Here is a 15,204-nt window from a genome sequence, read left to right on the forward strand (position 1 = left end):
TAAAGTCATTTCCTGCATAACTTTTCCTATTTTGAGCATTTGTTCTATTATTTACCCATCTCAAATTTTCAACTCTGTTGTCGGTTTTTATCTGGTTTTGATGGTCTATCTGAGGCAAGTTATCTGGGTTTGGAATCCATTGTTCTGCTATTAGTCTATGCTTTGCTTTTTCAGAACCATTGAGAGATAACTTGACATAACCTTTCTTTGTTATATGTTCACTCACAATTTTTCCTGTAGATTTTTTCCTAATATTGTGTGGATATTCTGTATTAATTTCATAGTCATTGTCTGCAACAAGTGTTTCCCAAACGTCTTCACCTTCCATGCCTTTCACTCAAATAAAAATTTTCAGAAAAAATAAAACTAGCTCAGATTTTATAATATTGCTATGGTAGAGTTTAAGAGTTGAGCTTCAATGTATAAACAATCTTTTCTATCTGGAGGCAAGAACACTGGTGCTTTATGGTCATGAGTTGAGTACATGTCTATCCAAAACTCACGATTGAAACCAGTTAGTTTGTAATATTTAGGATTTGGTAATGGTGAATTTCTTGTATGACCAATGAACTCATTTTCAACTCTTTACTTAGGTTTGAATATAATATTGCTTGTTTTCTATCCCAAATACCTGGAAATCTAATTTCGGAAAAATCATTTTTCCTCGGAAGCATTGCATCATAATTGAAAACATTTTTGAAATCATCACTTGGTTCAGAGATTTGAAATCTTATACGTAATGGATTTTCTTTCTTTTTAGCTACTTCATTGAATGGTGAATATATAACAAACTGACAGTCATGAGTTCCATCTTCATTTTCATTAAATTCATAATGAAAGTCTATAAGTTGTGGCTGACTACCTTCTTCTTTCAGTTGTGCAAGAAACTCACGTAAAGGCTGTAAAGTTTGTACTTCAATGTTGAACTTTTTCTCGAACATCTCATTAAATGAAATCATACATTGCAACAATGTTGTATCGTCTTTAAAGTATTTGTATATGTGAATGTTTTGGGCGCTTAAAGACTGTTCGTCATTTTCTATCTCGACTTGAAGTATAAAGTCAACTTTCCTAAATGCTCTCGTAATGTACATATTTGTTATGCCAATGTACTTCTCTTCATTTCTGTTCACAATCCAGTCTGTTGTAAACTTAAACGTTACTCTGTTCCCCTTTATTTTGACGTCAGGGCCACTAAACGCAACAGATAAAGGTATTTGTCTATACATTTAATTCGGATAAAAATAAACCATTTACTCTTTCTTTGCTTCAGCTTCTTTAGCTTTTGCTTCAGCTTTTAGCTTTTGCTTCAGCTTCTTCTCTAGCTTTTTTCGCCAGTAGTCTTGGGTTCTTTTGTCTTCCAGCAGCTAATGCAGCAAGTTGTTTTTCACTAAGTTTTCTCTTTGGTCTCTCTGGCTTTTGTTCTTGTTTTTGTTCCTTCAGTTCGGATAAAATTTGCTCATGAATTTCTTTCTTCAATGCTTCAACATCTATGACCCTTGGGTCTTGTCCGTAGAGCTTGTCTGAGTCATTTGACTGCAGATAAAAAACAAAATTAAAACTTTAACCGATGTAAAATGAGCTTGTCAAAATCAGAGCGAGAGTCTATTATATTAAATGACGCAAGAGGAATACAACATCCTTTCTATTACGTAAGTCAGAGTAAAGATGGTAAAATATACGTAAGAAAAAGAAAGGTTCCATTAGCGAATGCAGAAAGCGACAACATTAAGGTGCATGGCACCGAGGGCGAAGCCCATGTTAAGCCTTCTATTCAAACTGAAAAGTCAATAGAACCAGAAGAAAAGAAGCCAGATGTACTTTCAATAACGAACCAAGAGCTTATTGCAAAGTTCGTGAATTTCATTGAAAAACAAACCGAGTCAAAGAATCCTGACCGCCAGTGAAAGAAGTTGAGACAAAAGAGAATGTACAGTTCATTGAAAATGTCAAGAAACAACTTCCACCACGAATGCCAAGAAGAAGAGTGAGAATAATGAAGTAAATAGATATTTTTATCCGAAGTAAATACATGCAGAACGAACAGTTAAACGAATTTACTCCAGCAGAGCATATTCATCAGATTCGCTCATATTTCGATATCATAGACAATGCAGTTCAAATTGGTGACACTAATAGAAAATATTCTGACGCAAAGATTCCATCACAACCTGGAACTGCTAAAGATAACACATGGGTAACATTCAATCTCTCACCTCCTGGTGAAAATATGTTGGACCTTTACAATACATTCATTACGTATAAAATGGAAGGTCAATTTATTGTAGATAAAGAAATTGGTTCAGGTTCCAATAAAACAAACCCACCAGGATTTTGGATTGGTTTCGATGACGCTTTCTATGCAGTTGCTGGATATCAAATCCTTGCAAATGGTCGTATCGTATATTCTCAAGACAACGCAAGAGAAGAAGCATATATAACTTCAAACTCACAAACTACCGAACAAATAAAGAAAGTAGATGTTTTCTCAAAGACTCGACATGAAGATGTATGGAGTCATTCGGGAACATGCAGAACAGGACAAATTGTTAGTGGTCCAATTACAGCAGGAAAATCATTTGATTTTAAGCTTCGTTTAAGAATTCCTGTTAGAAGATTCCTTCCATTAGAAGCTATTCGATTTATTCCAGCTTTTGCAGGAAACATTCAGCTTAAAGTAAAGTTCAGTAGCGACGCCTTACAATGCACATCTATATCTGTAAATGATATCATTGCTTTCAATCCAACTCTTAAAGCTGCATTTGCTTCAGATTCAAATCCACCGACAAATAAATTTGTTCCATGGAATGAACCATTCACTATGATAACGAAGTCAGTAGAAGCTAGTGGAACAGTTACTATTACAACTGTAACCCAGCAACTATTTCGAACAAAGATGGATTTTAATGAATGTTTCATTCATCCAAAGTCATTCTCTTTAGACCCTAACATTTATACAGAACTTGTAGAACATTATACAAACGAGGCTTTATGTTTTCCTGTTAAAGTTATGGATTGGATTCCTATGGACGGTTCATTCTCAAAGAATACAGATAGTTCAAGTGCAACATTTACAGCAGCTTATACGCCTATTAATGTTAAAAGTATTTGGGCACTATTTAGAAAGAAAGACAACTATTATGTTAATTTTGAGAACCCTAAGTTTAAATATCTTCAGCTTTCTATGGGAGCTTATGGAAATATGCCTGCAGAACCCGAAAAATCATATGGACCTGTATTTTATGAAATGGTTGCGAACGCCTGCAATACAAACAATGATATGATAGGATTTAATGAAGATGTTATGAGGTCATTAGTGGATGATGGTAGTGTGGAACATAAATGGGATAGCTATGACAACACACATTTCTTATGTGGTTTTCCAACAGAAGTGGACTTTTGCTTCCAGCAAGGTCAAACATCTACTGCTCCAATAACATACAAATTGTCTGTTAAAGGACCTATTGAACTAGCAACTGAAAATGTACCAAAGCCACTTATTGGATTTATGAGGGATTGCTTTGCCATTCAGGTAAGACAGTCAGGCATCCCCATAATAAGATTAGATGACTATAACTTAGCCACGGACGACAATGAGGAATAAAGGATGAACGTTTATTTTTAAAGCTTATAAATGAGTTCTTCATCAAGCTCTCGCGAACCTTCACCATCTATGAAGCAAACTTTACCAAACGATTATGGAGCACCTATTGAATATTTCTTACGAGCTGCACAATAGCAAAGAGCAGTCTCACCAAGGTTAGGTGTTCCACCAGCTCCTGTCAAAAATAGCATTTGGTCAAGTCCTTATATAAGATATGGTCTCCCACTAGGTTTGCTAGCTACAGCAGGAGCAGTTATGATGTTGAAAAGAAATAAAGCAAATGTTGTAAATAATACTGAAGTAGCTGAAGTTAAACAAACTCCGACACCTTCGCCAAAACCAACGCCTTCACAAGCAAAACCTTCAATGACTCCTGAACCTATGGAAGTACAAACTCCTGTTCAAAAGTCAACTCCTAAACCGACTCCAACATTTAAACCAGAACCTACTCCTCAAATAAATCGTAAAACTCCTGCGTTTCCTTACTGAAAAAATAACGTTATTTTTATTTAATATTAAAATTTTTATTTGATTGAAATGACAAATAAAGTCACTGAAGCAATGAAACAAAGGTTTTTGGTAGAATACATTAAATCAGGAACTATTCCAGAAGGTTTTTACATTCATACTATGAAGGATGGTAGAGTTCAGTTTAGAAAGATAAAGCAACCATTAGATAGAGAAGGTATATTAAGGAAGATTAAACTTCATGAGGACAACATTGCTGAACTTAAGAAGAAGTTAGAAGAGTTGGAGAAAGGAAGAGAGTTATAAAGCAATGAATTCAACAGGGTGAGAAAAGAGGTGAAAAAAGAGGTGAGATTTCACCACTTCACCTAAATTTATTTTTGTGCTATGTTTTCATACGTGTGAGGGTGGTGATATCATTAATTTTTAAGTTTATTTTTATATAAATGACAGAACAAAAGCAACTCATTCGAATTCCACAGTATAACAAACATACATTTAAACATTTATTCTTCCTTCCTGAGCATAACATGTTCTTTCAAATACATCCGAGACCAGTTGACTTTTCATTGACTGTGTATAAAGATAGAAATAGTTATATCATTAAACCATACGATGACGAAGGTAAGTTATGTAAATTGTACGTTAAGAAGTTAGAGAAAGTTTATGGCTTCAAGTATGACTACAATAGGGTTAACACTGATGATGAAGATATTGAGGAAAATTTATGAGAACATTAGTGAAGTCGTTAGTGAGAACGATAGTGAGAACGTTTATTTTTTACATTAGTGAGTTCGTTAGTGAAGTGAAGTGGTTGGTGGTTTTGTAAATATTTAAGGTTAAGTTAGTGTTGTCGTTTGTGTTGTAAAATATACGTTAACGGTTTTGTAAAGTGTCAAATTCACAAGTATTGGGTAAGGAGGCGCGCAGTGCCTTCGTACCCAACACTTGTATACTAACTATCGGTCTTTTTTTAATACTAAACGTTTTTTTTCCTGTCACTTTTAGCTAAAATTTGGGTTTGCCAAGGATAAACCTCAAAATTTACGAATATAATGAGTGGGAATATAATGCTTATCTATCATAAAACCATATGAAATATCAATTTTTGCTTTACGCCTAATTTTTGACGACAATTAGCAAAAAATGTTAAATGTTAACACTCAGTCCATTTGAATATGAAAAATAAAATTGACTTTGATTAAATGTTTTTATTTATCATGCAATTCTTCTTGCGACCAAAGATTTGAATAAAATTTCAAAAAATAAGATAGCTTAAAAAATAATATAGCGGTAGTGTTTACTAATAGATGAATAGTTATAAATTCTATTAAAATGGATTTGATCCAAAAAAATATATAAAATTTGATCATAAATAAAATCGTTTTAAATTACTTCTTCATTTAAATTATAACAATTATTTTTGGTTTTTATTTATCATCCACATTCAAATTTGAATCTTATCACAAAAGAAGGACCACTTTTATGACTACTGCCAAATCTATAAGCAGAGAATGGCTATTTGAAGCTAAAAGAAGAATAGAAGAAGGTGAATCTTACAAAAGTGTGGGAAAGGAAGTTGAATTGGAAAATGGTAAAATTAAATTGAATGTTGCCGAAAATACAATAAGAAGAGCATTTCAACTTCAAGAAATCGAATTACCAAAAGTTAGTCGCGGCAGAAAACCAAATCCACCAACATTTGAGCAAAAACAATTAATTAATTCTTGTGTTTCACAATATAAAGGAGGAATTTCAAAAACTTATTTATTGATTAAAAGGTTTCAAAATATTGCTCAAAATCCCGATTGTGAGAAAGAAAAAGAAGAAATTGCAAAAGAATTTGAAAATATAGAAGATTTGACAAAGATCAAATTTTTGACAATTTACAAAAAATAAAGCATCATCAAGTGGAAAAATTTATGATGGAATCAGGTTTATCTTCAAAAAGAGATTACAAACCAGCAGATCCACCTACCAAATATCGTGCCATATCAAAGAATTTGATATGGCACTGCGATATTCATTACCTTCACGGTAATGTTTCTTTTCCATTTTTTGCCATATTGGATGATATGACCCGTAAAGTTCTCAAAACTAAATTATTGAAAAACAAGTCTTCCAACTCAACAGCGAAGGTTTTAAGAAAACTTTTAGAGGAGTTTATTCCTTACTGCATCTGGACCGATAACGGCGGTGAAAACTGCGGTGAATTCGGCCAGGTTATGCAGGAAAACGGAATAGTTTGGAAGCACACCTTGCCGTATATGCCAAGACAGAACGGCAAGGTGGAGCGCCTGTGGCCAAGCTTAGAAAAGTTTTTGCCAGACGAGTTGGATGATATTCAACAAATCAAGGACTCAGTTCAGCAGTTCATTGAAAAATACAACAATACACCACATTTATCTCTCGATATTAATCCAAAAACGAATAGTAATTACACTCCTAACGAATTATTCGAAGTTTCAAAATTTTGGTACGAGCCAGAAATGCAAAAATGGGAGTTATATATCAAAGACGAATGGGTCTTAGCAAAATTTGAATAATTGCATCATTTTAAATGACTAATAAACAATTTTATTTATGATCAAATTTTATATATTTTTTTGGATCAAATCCATTTTAATAGAATTTATATACTATTCATCTATTAGTAAACACTACCGTATATTATTTTTTAAGCTATCTTATTTTTTGAAATTTTATTCAAATCTTTGGTCGCAAGAAGAATTGCATGATAAATAAAAACATTTAATCAAAGTCAATTTTATTTTTCATATTCAAATGGACTGAGTGTTAACATTTAACATTTTTTGCTAATTGTCGTCAAAAATTAGGCGTAAAGCAAAAATTGATATTTCATATGGTTTTATGATAGATAAGCATTATATTCCCACTCATTATATTCGTAAATTTTGAGGTTTATCCTTCGCTTTTAAGATCATTGAATTTGATTTTTATATAAAATAGTTATATATTAGAAAATAATATGAGTTTATGTGATATTATTTTTCAGAAGATTTCATTCTATATGCCTATGAAAAGTACTCTCAAAACTAACTTTTTCCTAATTATAATTAAATCTAGAATATTGTATTATGCTTAGTATTATTTCATTTTTCTCATTCAATTTAGAATTTACAAATGTCAAAAAATTGAGAGCTGTCACTTTTGATGAATTTCTGTTTATTACACTCATTCCAAAATATTGTATTACATCCTGATTCAAGAATTTCTGATATAAAATAATTGCATTCATGCAGAAATTTTCTTATCATTCCAGCATATGTTTCACAATATTACCATAATTGAAAACAGAATTGATATTCTTATAGTTGTCTACAGTTTATTTAACTAATTGTTCAAAGAATGATTAACAATAGAAAAATAAGAATGATTCATTTAAACAAAGCTATAAAGGACGCATTTTATTAACAACTACAAAATAAATAATATCAAAAACTGATTAAGAAAGATCGAATCATTTATCAGTCATATGTTGAGCTTATCTAAAAGCTCGTATGAGGACCCATTCATAATGTTACCATTTTAAGAATTGGTTTAATAGTTAACCAGTTTTCGTCAAACCATTTCAGTAAAACAAGCTTTCGTCTTTTAGCATCTCTGCTAACTTTGATTCCAGTATATGAAGATACAATTTTTGCAATTCTAATAAGATCGCTATGAGTGATCTTTTCTCCATAATTAGATCTAAGATAAATCCATGCATTACTTTTGTTGACATTAAATCCCTGTACCAATTGTGAAACTCTTATCATTTCATTACTTAAATGTGCAGGCTTTCTTAATGGGTTGAGTTTTGAATCACTGTTATCAATCGGGTAACTTGGTTTATAGCCTTGAGTAATTCCGTTAAAAGTTACTGGCCTTGCTAGCAAATCATCAAGAGATATCATTGTCAATAATAATTGTAAAAATTGAATGAAACTGAAATATTCCAATTGAAAATAAAACTTTTAGTAATTTGCAAGGGATCTTTATATGGAATAGTTATTGTCCAATAAAATTTTTGAATACGGTTATTATTGACACTTAATAGTTACAATTTAACTTATTGTTTTTGTTTTAATAAGGAAAAAAAATGAAAACGGATAAGAAAATAAAATAAAATTGAATGCGACCTAAAATTATGTGGCTGAACGATTTTGGAATTGTAAATGGGAATTAGATACGAGCGGAGAATACAGATATCATTAAGGCTATGAAATTTAGATTTTTGACAGCTCTTTAGCGTATTGTGTGTGATAATTCAAATTAATTCAATTGAATTAGAACGATAAATTGAATGATGTAAAACTTCATATTCAATACGTATTGAATATGAACGTTTTCTTTCAGAAAGTTACACATGTGATGTTATGGAACCTGGTGTTTATAGAATTTCTAGAGTAAGAATTGCTAAAGATGGGCATATTTGGGCAAAAACTATTACCGTACGATTGAATGACATTCCTAACCCTGTGGATAGTCAGCATCACCTGCAATCGAGACTTCTAGAGTTGATATTCGAAGAATAAAAACTTGATATTTTTATATTTCCAAAATTGCAACTTTAGTTAATTTCCATTAACACATAGAAATAATGCATTATTATTGATAACATTATTAAATCTTAACTTGAAAATGTTTTCCTTTTGAGTAAAGTCATAAAATAGCGGATAAAAGTGAATGAGAATTGAAGTGCTCCAAAAAGTGTCAACTTGAATTTATATTCAAATCCTAAATGTTGCCTGGACTCATGCCCGAAGATGATTTCTTGAAAAGGATGCAAGCTGTTAATGATATGAAACAGAAGATTGATTCAAAATACAAGAATTTATCTACAAAAGCAGCAATTTCAAAAAATAAAGCAACAAAAATTTCATGTGGTCATAGAAAGCCTTCACTACAATCACAATATCATGTAGAGCCTAAGCAAAAGCCATATCAGCTTCTAAAGAAGCCACCTCGGCAATCTCGGAGTAAAGTTTCTGAACCAGCCCTAATCGTTATCAAAAAATACATAATTAATTCCTCGCAAGGTGATATGTCCTCCGCATTAAGGCCAAAGCTAGGTTCTATATCGACCAGATCTTCACCACTTCTCTCAAGTGCACCTAATTTTCCCTCTCCCCTTCACTCATTCAATTAAGCGTATATGTATTTTGTTTTGTTATAATCAGTTCTGTTTGCGGTATTTATAAAAACTTGTTTATTACTTCAATTTTATTGTTTGAATTTATCACTTCATGTATTCAATACCATATGGGCATAAAAGCTCTTAATTAAATAGTACGGCCAGGTTTTTCGCGGTATGTTTACATTTCATGACAATTTGTAATCATATTTAGATTTTGAATGCACAATTGACACTTATTTGCTAGAGTATTTACATCTGTCTCTAGTTTTATATAAATTACAATGAAAATGGAATCTAACTCCACACAATAATTTCAATTGTATATTGACCTGTACTGATTTGTCTATTTAAATATACAAATATAATTATAGTAGTGTATATCATTGAAAGATTTGACTCGATTTGCTCGAAGAGCCTTAATATTCGCAATTTGTCGGTAGTAGTTATAGGTGTTGCTATAATGATTAACCTGGTTTAAAGCAAAACATATACTCTTTAAATTGAATGTGCGAAATTTTCAATTCAAATTTATGGAAACTATATGAAAAGCAGACTTTTTTTCGTACACCCTCTCAATTTTTTTCCAGTTTTCGTACTCATATGGTATTATTAGTTTATAATAATCATAGAGCTTTCGCTATACTGCAGCATTAAAATATAGCTGCATTGTGATTATCTCCTTGAATTTGAGAGGATTCTAAGTTTAATGTCAAGATAATCTCAATTGAATTTAGCATGGAAGCAATATATTTACTATCGTATGATTGCTCATGATAGATCTATGCTTGTTTTACATTAATTTACAAAATCTAATCAAAATACCATATCACAGGAAGTTGAATAATAATAACTTTTTAAAAATTGTGTTTTTATATGGTTACAATTGGTAGTCTTTATAATTATGAGTGGGAGCTCTAGATTTGCTCAGAAATATGAAATATAATCAAGATTCAAGTTTGAATATAATTATATGAGTGTAAATAAGTTAATAAAAGAATTGGTTGCATACAATATGTCTAGATTCTTGCGAGTACGTACTCAGATCGGGAGAATCTCTCACTTTTGTTCCGCAATGTGACATTGGGAACAAAGTTTCCGATCTGAGTACATATTTGCATGGTCTTGCAATGGCACCCTGCAAGCACGTACTCAGATCGGGAGAATCTCTCACTTTTGTTCCGCAATGTGACATTGGGAACAAAGTTTCCGATCTGAGTACATATTTGCATGGTCTTGCAATGGCACCCTGCAAGCACGTACTCAGATCGGGAGAATCTCTCACTTTTGTTCCGCAATGTGACATTGGGAACAAAGTTTCCGATCTGAGTACATATTTGCATGGTCTTGCAATGGCACCCTGCAAGCACGTACTCAGATCGGGAGAATCTCTCACTTTTGTTCCGCAATGTGACATTGGGAACAAAGTTTCCGATCTGAGTACATATTTGCATGGTCTTGCAATGGCACCCTGCAAGCACGTACTCAGATCGGGAGAATCTCTCACTTTTGTTCCGCAATGTGACATTGGGAACAAAGTTTCCGATCTGAGTACATATTTGCATGGTCTTGCAATGGCACCCTGCAAGCACGTACTCAGATCGGGAGAATCTCTCACTTTTGTTCCGCAATGTGACATTGGGAACAAAGTTTCCGATCTGAGTACATATTTGCATGGTCTTGCAATGGCACCTGCAAGCACGTACTCAGATCGGGAAATCTCTCACTTTTGTTCCGCAATGTGACATTGGGAACAAAGTTTCCGATCTGAGTACATATTTGCATGGTCTTGCAATGGCACCCTGCAAGCACGTACTCAGATCGGGAGAATCTCTCACTTTTGTTCCGCAATGTGACATTAGACATTTGATTCCCGAAAGGAGTTTATATTTGCAATATACTGTCATATTATATTGCAATTATAAACCCCTTTCGAAGAAAGCTAATTGTTTTCATATCCCAATGTTGCATTAGAAATTAGATTATCGAAAGGAGGTTACGAGTATAATGTTATACCATATAATATTTCAATCGTAAACTCCTTTCTAAAGTATCTTCTTTACAATATAATTTAATTTTCTCATTCTTCTTTAAACTAGTAAATTTTATTCACAATTTAATCTAAATCATAAATATTCATGTTTTGCAGAAACGTTTTTTCAAACAAATCGTTTTTTCTTATCAAATTTTGTATTTTTTCTTTTGATTTTCAGTTTTTGAATTTTTTTTTGAAATTTTTATTCAATTTCAATGCAATTTAATTCTCTTTCATATGTATTATAATTTTATTCATCTTCAAATTTTTTATTTTTGAATACATGCGATAATTATTCATTCAATTTTTAAATGAATGTTTTGATGGGACGAGATTACTGATAATAGACTCATCCCATCAAAACATTCCCTTGAAAACTCTGGCCTTCATCGAGGCCAGAGCTCACAATTGATCTCCTCAGAGCCAAGTTCCTCGACGGTCGTCCTCATTAGGTTCGATCCGAGAGGAACTTGGCTCTGAATGAAATTCATAGGCTCTGGTCTCAGGAAATGCCAGAGCTTCGCAAACAATCCTTGGGGCTGGTTCCCTCAAAGACCGCCCTGATTCGGGGCGGCCGGAGAGGAATCCAGTCCCAAGAGAGCGCCCAAACGAAGCTCTGGCCTTAGCAGTGGCCAGAGCCTGCAAATACAATCCTCAGGGCTGAATTTGAGGGAGATCGTCAACATCATTGACGATCTCCCTCAAATTCAGCCCTGAAAGAAAGAAATACACAGATTCTTGCCTCAGAAAAGGCCAGAGCTTCGCTTACAGTCCCCAGGGCCGGCTTTCCCAAATGCCGTCCTGATCTAGGGCGACAGGAGAGGAATCCGACCCTGGGAAACAGCAAACCTGAATTTCTGGCCTCAACATATGTCAGAGCCTGCAATACTAATCCTCAGGGCCGAGTTTGAGGGAGATCGCCAACATTAATGACGATATCCTCTTATCTCGGCCCTGAAAGACATACAGATACAGGCTCTGACCCTTGTTGAGGTCAGGGCATCTCTATAAATGGCAGTTTTTCTATGTTCTTTCATTTTCTGAAAGATCATAGTGAAAATACTCTCTGATGCTTTATTGTTTCAAAATAATACATGCGTGAGATTATAATTTTGCAGCAAATTTATTGATTGCATGCAAATATTTGATCTCAATAATTCAAACATGCAAATTTAGGGTTTACCCGTTACAAATAAAATATTTGCTTAACAGAACTCTATTTATAATGAATAAACACTCTTTTTTATATAATAAAATCTTTATTTCATCATCAATGATAATTGAGTAAATTTATAACAATAAATGTATTTACAATAACAAGTACATATCATTCTCATATATGCTTATCTTCAAAACTCTATTTTAAAAAAGATGCCTAATTGCATATGCAATAAAAATCAAATTTTATAGATTAACACATTGAAATTGTACTTTGCACAAAACATTATGCTTGTACTAGTAAAATCTTTTAAACAATTATAAATAATCAAATATGATATTTGATGTGATATATGTCTAGACCAGAGATTGAAATATGAACAGGAGAAAGACAAGTTCTGATCATAGGCAAACATTGGACATCAAATACTATGCTCTGTAAAAAAGTACGAAAACTGTAAAAAAATTGAGAGGGGGTACGAAAAAAAAAGTCTGCTTTTCGTATCGACTCAAATTTATGACATTTGTCAACTCCGTTCTACCTGAATCGTAGAGTATCTTAAAAATTATCGTGGGTACCATCTTTTAAAGTATGAAGACACTACATGGATTCGAATTTTTCATCATAATGCATCAAACTACAAATTTTTCAGCCTTAACAAAGCCACTCAAAAGCAACAAGTTTCATTTATCAATGAATCCGACCGATTCAGTGTTCTTGGTTCTCTAAATGATCATTTCTTAATAAACAATACATTTCATTTTCTTTTCCTCGAACCAGATACCTTTCCAGAGGATTTGTTTTTCTTTGAACAGAGTAGTAATCCATTTACGTCATCAAATGTCTCCAATTTTAATAATTCTTTCAAGTTGAAGAAATGTAACTTTGTTTCTGAAAAAACATATGTTTTTAATGGACTTTCCTTATCATCGGTCAATTTTTCCTATATTGGCGGCAATACAGGATCAGACGATTTTCATTATGCAATTGGTGCGAGTGTCTCATGGGGTTCGAATCCTACTACTTTCCCAGGAATTGTTTGTATGTCAGAAGGGAAATTTGTTGTGCCTCATACTTTACAACTTTGGATTCAATTTGAAGATTTCAACATTTTTGACTTTTTGCCCTTAAAAGACTTCAGATCTATTTGTTTTTGCTATAATAGGCTCAATGTTAATGTGTTTGTTTTCATAATCATGATTTTATAAAAGATAATTTTAATTGAAAGTTAAAAAGCAATAATAAACTGTTTTTATAAGGTTATCCATGCTTTTATATCGAAGCGTATGAGTTAACTGAGTTTGGCTAAAAAAAATTAAATAAGTATTCATGAAATAGTCTTTAAACCATTACCCTTTATTTGTCATCACAAAATATCATTTTCTGTGAGTCCTGTATATCCTACAAAATCTGACATTTGTAAACTCCAAAATCTGACATTTGTAAACTCCAAAATCTGACATTTGTAAAGTTTCAAATCTGACATTTGTAAAGTTTCAAATCCGACATTTTGTAAATAGTCAAAGTTGTCAGATTCATCCTTGGCGCCAAAATTTAAAAAAGTGCCATAATCTCATGGTGGACTACAGCTGGTGTCGCCGACGACTATCCACTTGCTGGGATGCTACGCAGCCTTTGATCTGGCCAATCTTAGTGCTGCTCCATCCACATCAGCAAGTGATTTCGGCGGGGGATCTCCAATCGGTCTTCCATGAGGGTTACGCAAGCCAGAAGCGCAATACCTGTGCAGTCTAGCTGCTAGGATATAGTAGCTAGGCTGTGTGGGTATTGCGCTTCTGTCGATATTAGTTATACGTTATTGCCCTCGTTGACTATAGTACTACTCCCTTAACCTCCGAGGGTTAGGGGAGTAAATTTGCTTGAAATGGGCAATGTTCATTACGAAATCTCTCATTCGATGAGAGACTTCGTAATGAACACTACCTTAAAGTACTCTTACTACTCTTTCCTAGTTCCCAAAAGGCCTAGGATTCTGTAATTAATCGAATAAGGCAGAGTTCTTCCGAAGTCTCTCATTTGATGAGAGGCCTCGGAAGAACTTTGTCCTAGTATAATGTAGTTGTGGTCTCTAACAATTTATGTGTCAGAGAATGTACTTTTACTCGAATAGAGCAGAGTTCTTCCGAAGTCTCTCATTTGATGAGAGGCCTCGGAAGAACTCTGACCTAGTGTAATGTAGTTGTGGTACTTGGCCCACAAAGAGCGAGAGAATATGTCTGTAATTCGTTTGTGCTGAAGTTATCTGGATTTTCCTCAAATGAGGAAGGAAATCCAAAAAAAACTTCAGCACAAGTTAATGCAGATGTGGTTCTCTGGCTCTTTGCTGGCCAGAGAACGAATAAAAATTTTTTGTTGTGAGTAGGCTCGATGAATACCTACTCACTACAAATATACGTTATTTTTTACTTTCCTATGAGAAAATAGTTTTTCATTTTTATAATACTATATGCTTTGTTACTTCATAAATTGTCTATTTTTCTTATTAAAGCCTAATTTTTCCGTGTGATTCAGAATCTATGCATTCCAAAAATGCGTTTTCCGCTTTCAGAACGCGAAAATAAGCACTATATGTGGAGATAAAGAGATTTCTAATGTTTTTATTTTTTGAAATTTTTCATTCTTGATCAAAACTCAAAAATAAACTTGCCATCTATTAGGGTACGTAAAATTACTCATATCTATCATATTAAAATTTTCGAAAAATCTCCAAAAAAATCGTGGTTCGAAAATTTCGAAATCAAAAAGCATATTTTTCGCGGAGAAAAAAAGAAAAACGATTT

The 15,204-nt window shown here is 33.1% G+C and overlaps 5 protein-coding genes and 4 pseudogenes across 9 annotated transcripts, besides 4 other annotated features; 6 read left to right on the top strand and 3 right to left on the bottom strand.

Moving 5' to 3' along the window:
• Nucleotides 1-5,033: part of a mobile genetic element that runs on past the window's edge.
• Nucleotides 896-1,229, bottom strand: TVAGG3_0770810 (uncharacterized protein; the record flags this gene model as incomplete). Its single annotated transcript, XM_051245970.1, has 1 exon — nucleotides 896-1,229. A coding segment is annotated over one exon (334 nt), but the record flags the coding sequence as incomplete, so codon positions are not given.
• Nucleotides 1,254-1,456, bottom strand: TVAGG3_0770820 (annotated as a pseudogene). The gene has a single exon. A coding segment is annotated over exon 1 (203 nt).
• On the top strand, nucleotides 1,578-2,002 carry TVAGG3_0770830 (annotated as a pseudogene). Its single transcript has one exon. A coding segment is annotated over exon 1 (425 nt).
• TVAGG3_0770840 (uncharacterized protein) lies at nucleotides 3,203-3,604 on the top strand (the record flags this gene model as incomplete). The annotated part of the gene is made up of 1 exon (XM_051245971.1): nucleotides 3,203-3,604. The coding sequence occupies one exon, from the start codon at nucleotides 3,203-3,205 to the stop codon at nucleotides 3,602-3,604; it is 402 nt and encodes a 133-aa protein (XP_051092558.1).
• TVAGG3_0770850 (kinase C-related family) lies at nucleotides 3,863-4,093 on the top strand (the record flags this gene model as incomplete). The annotated part of the gene is made up of 1 exon (XM_051245972.1): nucleotides 3,863-4,093. The coding sequence occupies one exon, from the start codon at nucleotides 3,863-3,865 to the stop codon at nucleotides 4,091-4,093; it is 231 nt and encodes a 76-aa protein (XP_051092559.1).
• TVAGG3_0770860 (uncharacterized protein) lies at nucleotides 4,142-4,378 on the top strand (the record flags this gene model as incomplete). The annotated part of the gene is made up of 1 exon (XM_051245973.1): nucleotides 4,142-4,378. The coding sequence occupies one exon, from the start codon at nucleotides 4,142-4,144 to the stop codon at nucleotides 4,376-4,378; it is 237 nt and encodes a 78-aa protein (XP_051092560.1).
• Nucleotides 5,034-5,098: a mobile genetic element.
• Nucleotides 5,099-5,557: 459 nt separating this feature from the next.
• On the top strand, nucleotides 5,558-6,113 carry TVAGG3_0770880 (annotated as a pseudogene). Its single transcript has one exon. A coding segment is annotated over exon 1 (556 nt).
• A 1,114-nt stretch (nucleotides 6,114-7,227) lies between these two features.
• Nucleotides 7,228-7,264: a mobile genetic element.
• Nucleotides 7,265-7,290: 26 nt separating this feature from the next.
• TVAGG3_0770900 (uncharacterized protein) lies at nucleotides 7,291-9,545 on the top strand (the record flags this gene model as incomplete). Its single annotated transcript, XM_001584062.2, has 1 exon — nucleotides 8,817-9,224. One exon carries the CDS (start codon nucleotides 8,817-8,819, stop codon nucleotides 9,222-9,224), a length of 408 nt encoding a protein of 135 aa, XP_001584112.1.
• A 652-nt stretch (nucleotides 9,546-10,197) lies between these two features.
• Nucleotides 10,198-11,068, bottom strand: TVAGG3_0770910 (annotated as a pseudogene). Its single transcript has one exon. A coding segment is annotated over exon 1 (871 nt).
• Nucleotides 11,069-14,107: 3,039 nt separating this feature from the next.
• Nucleotides 14,108-15,204: part of a mobile genetic element that runs on past the window's edge.

The sequence above is a fragment of the Trichomonas vaginalis genome, chromosome III, assembly GCF_026262505.1.
Source record: "Trichomonas vaginalis G3 chromosome III, whole genome shotgun sequence".
Classification (NCBI taxonomy): domain Eukaryota; phylum Parabasalia; order Trichomonadida; family Trichomonadidae; genus Trichomonas; species Trichomonas vaginalis.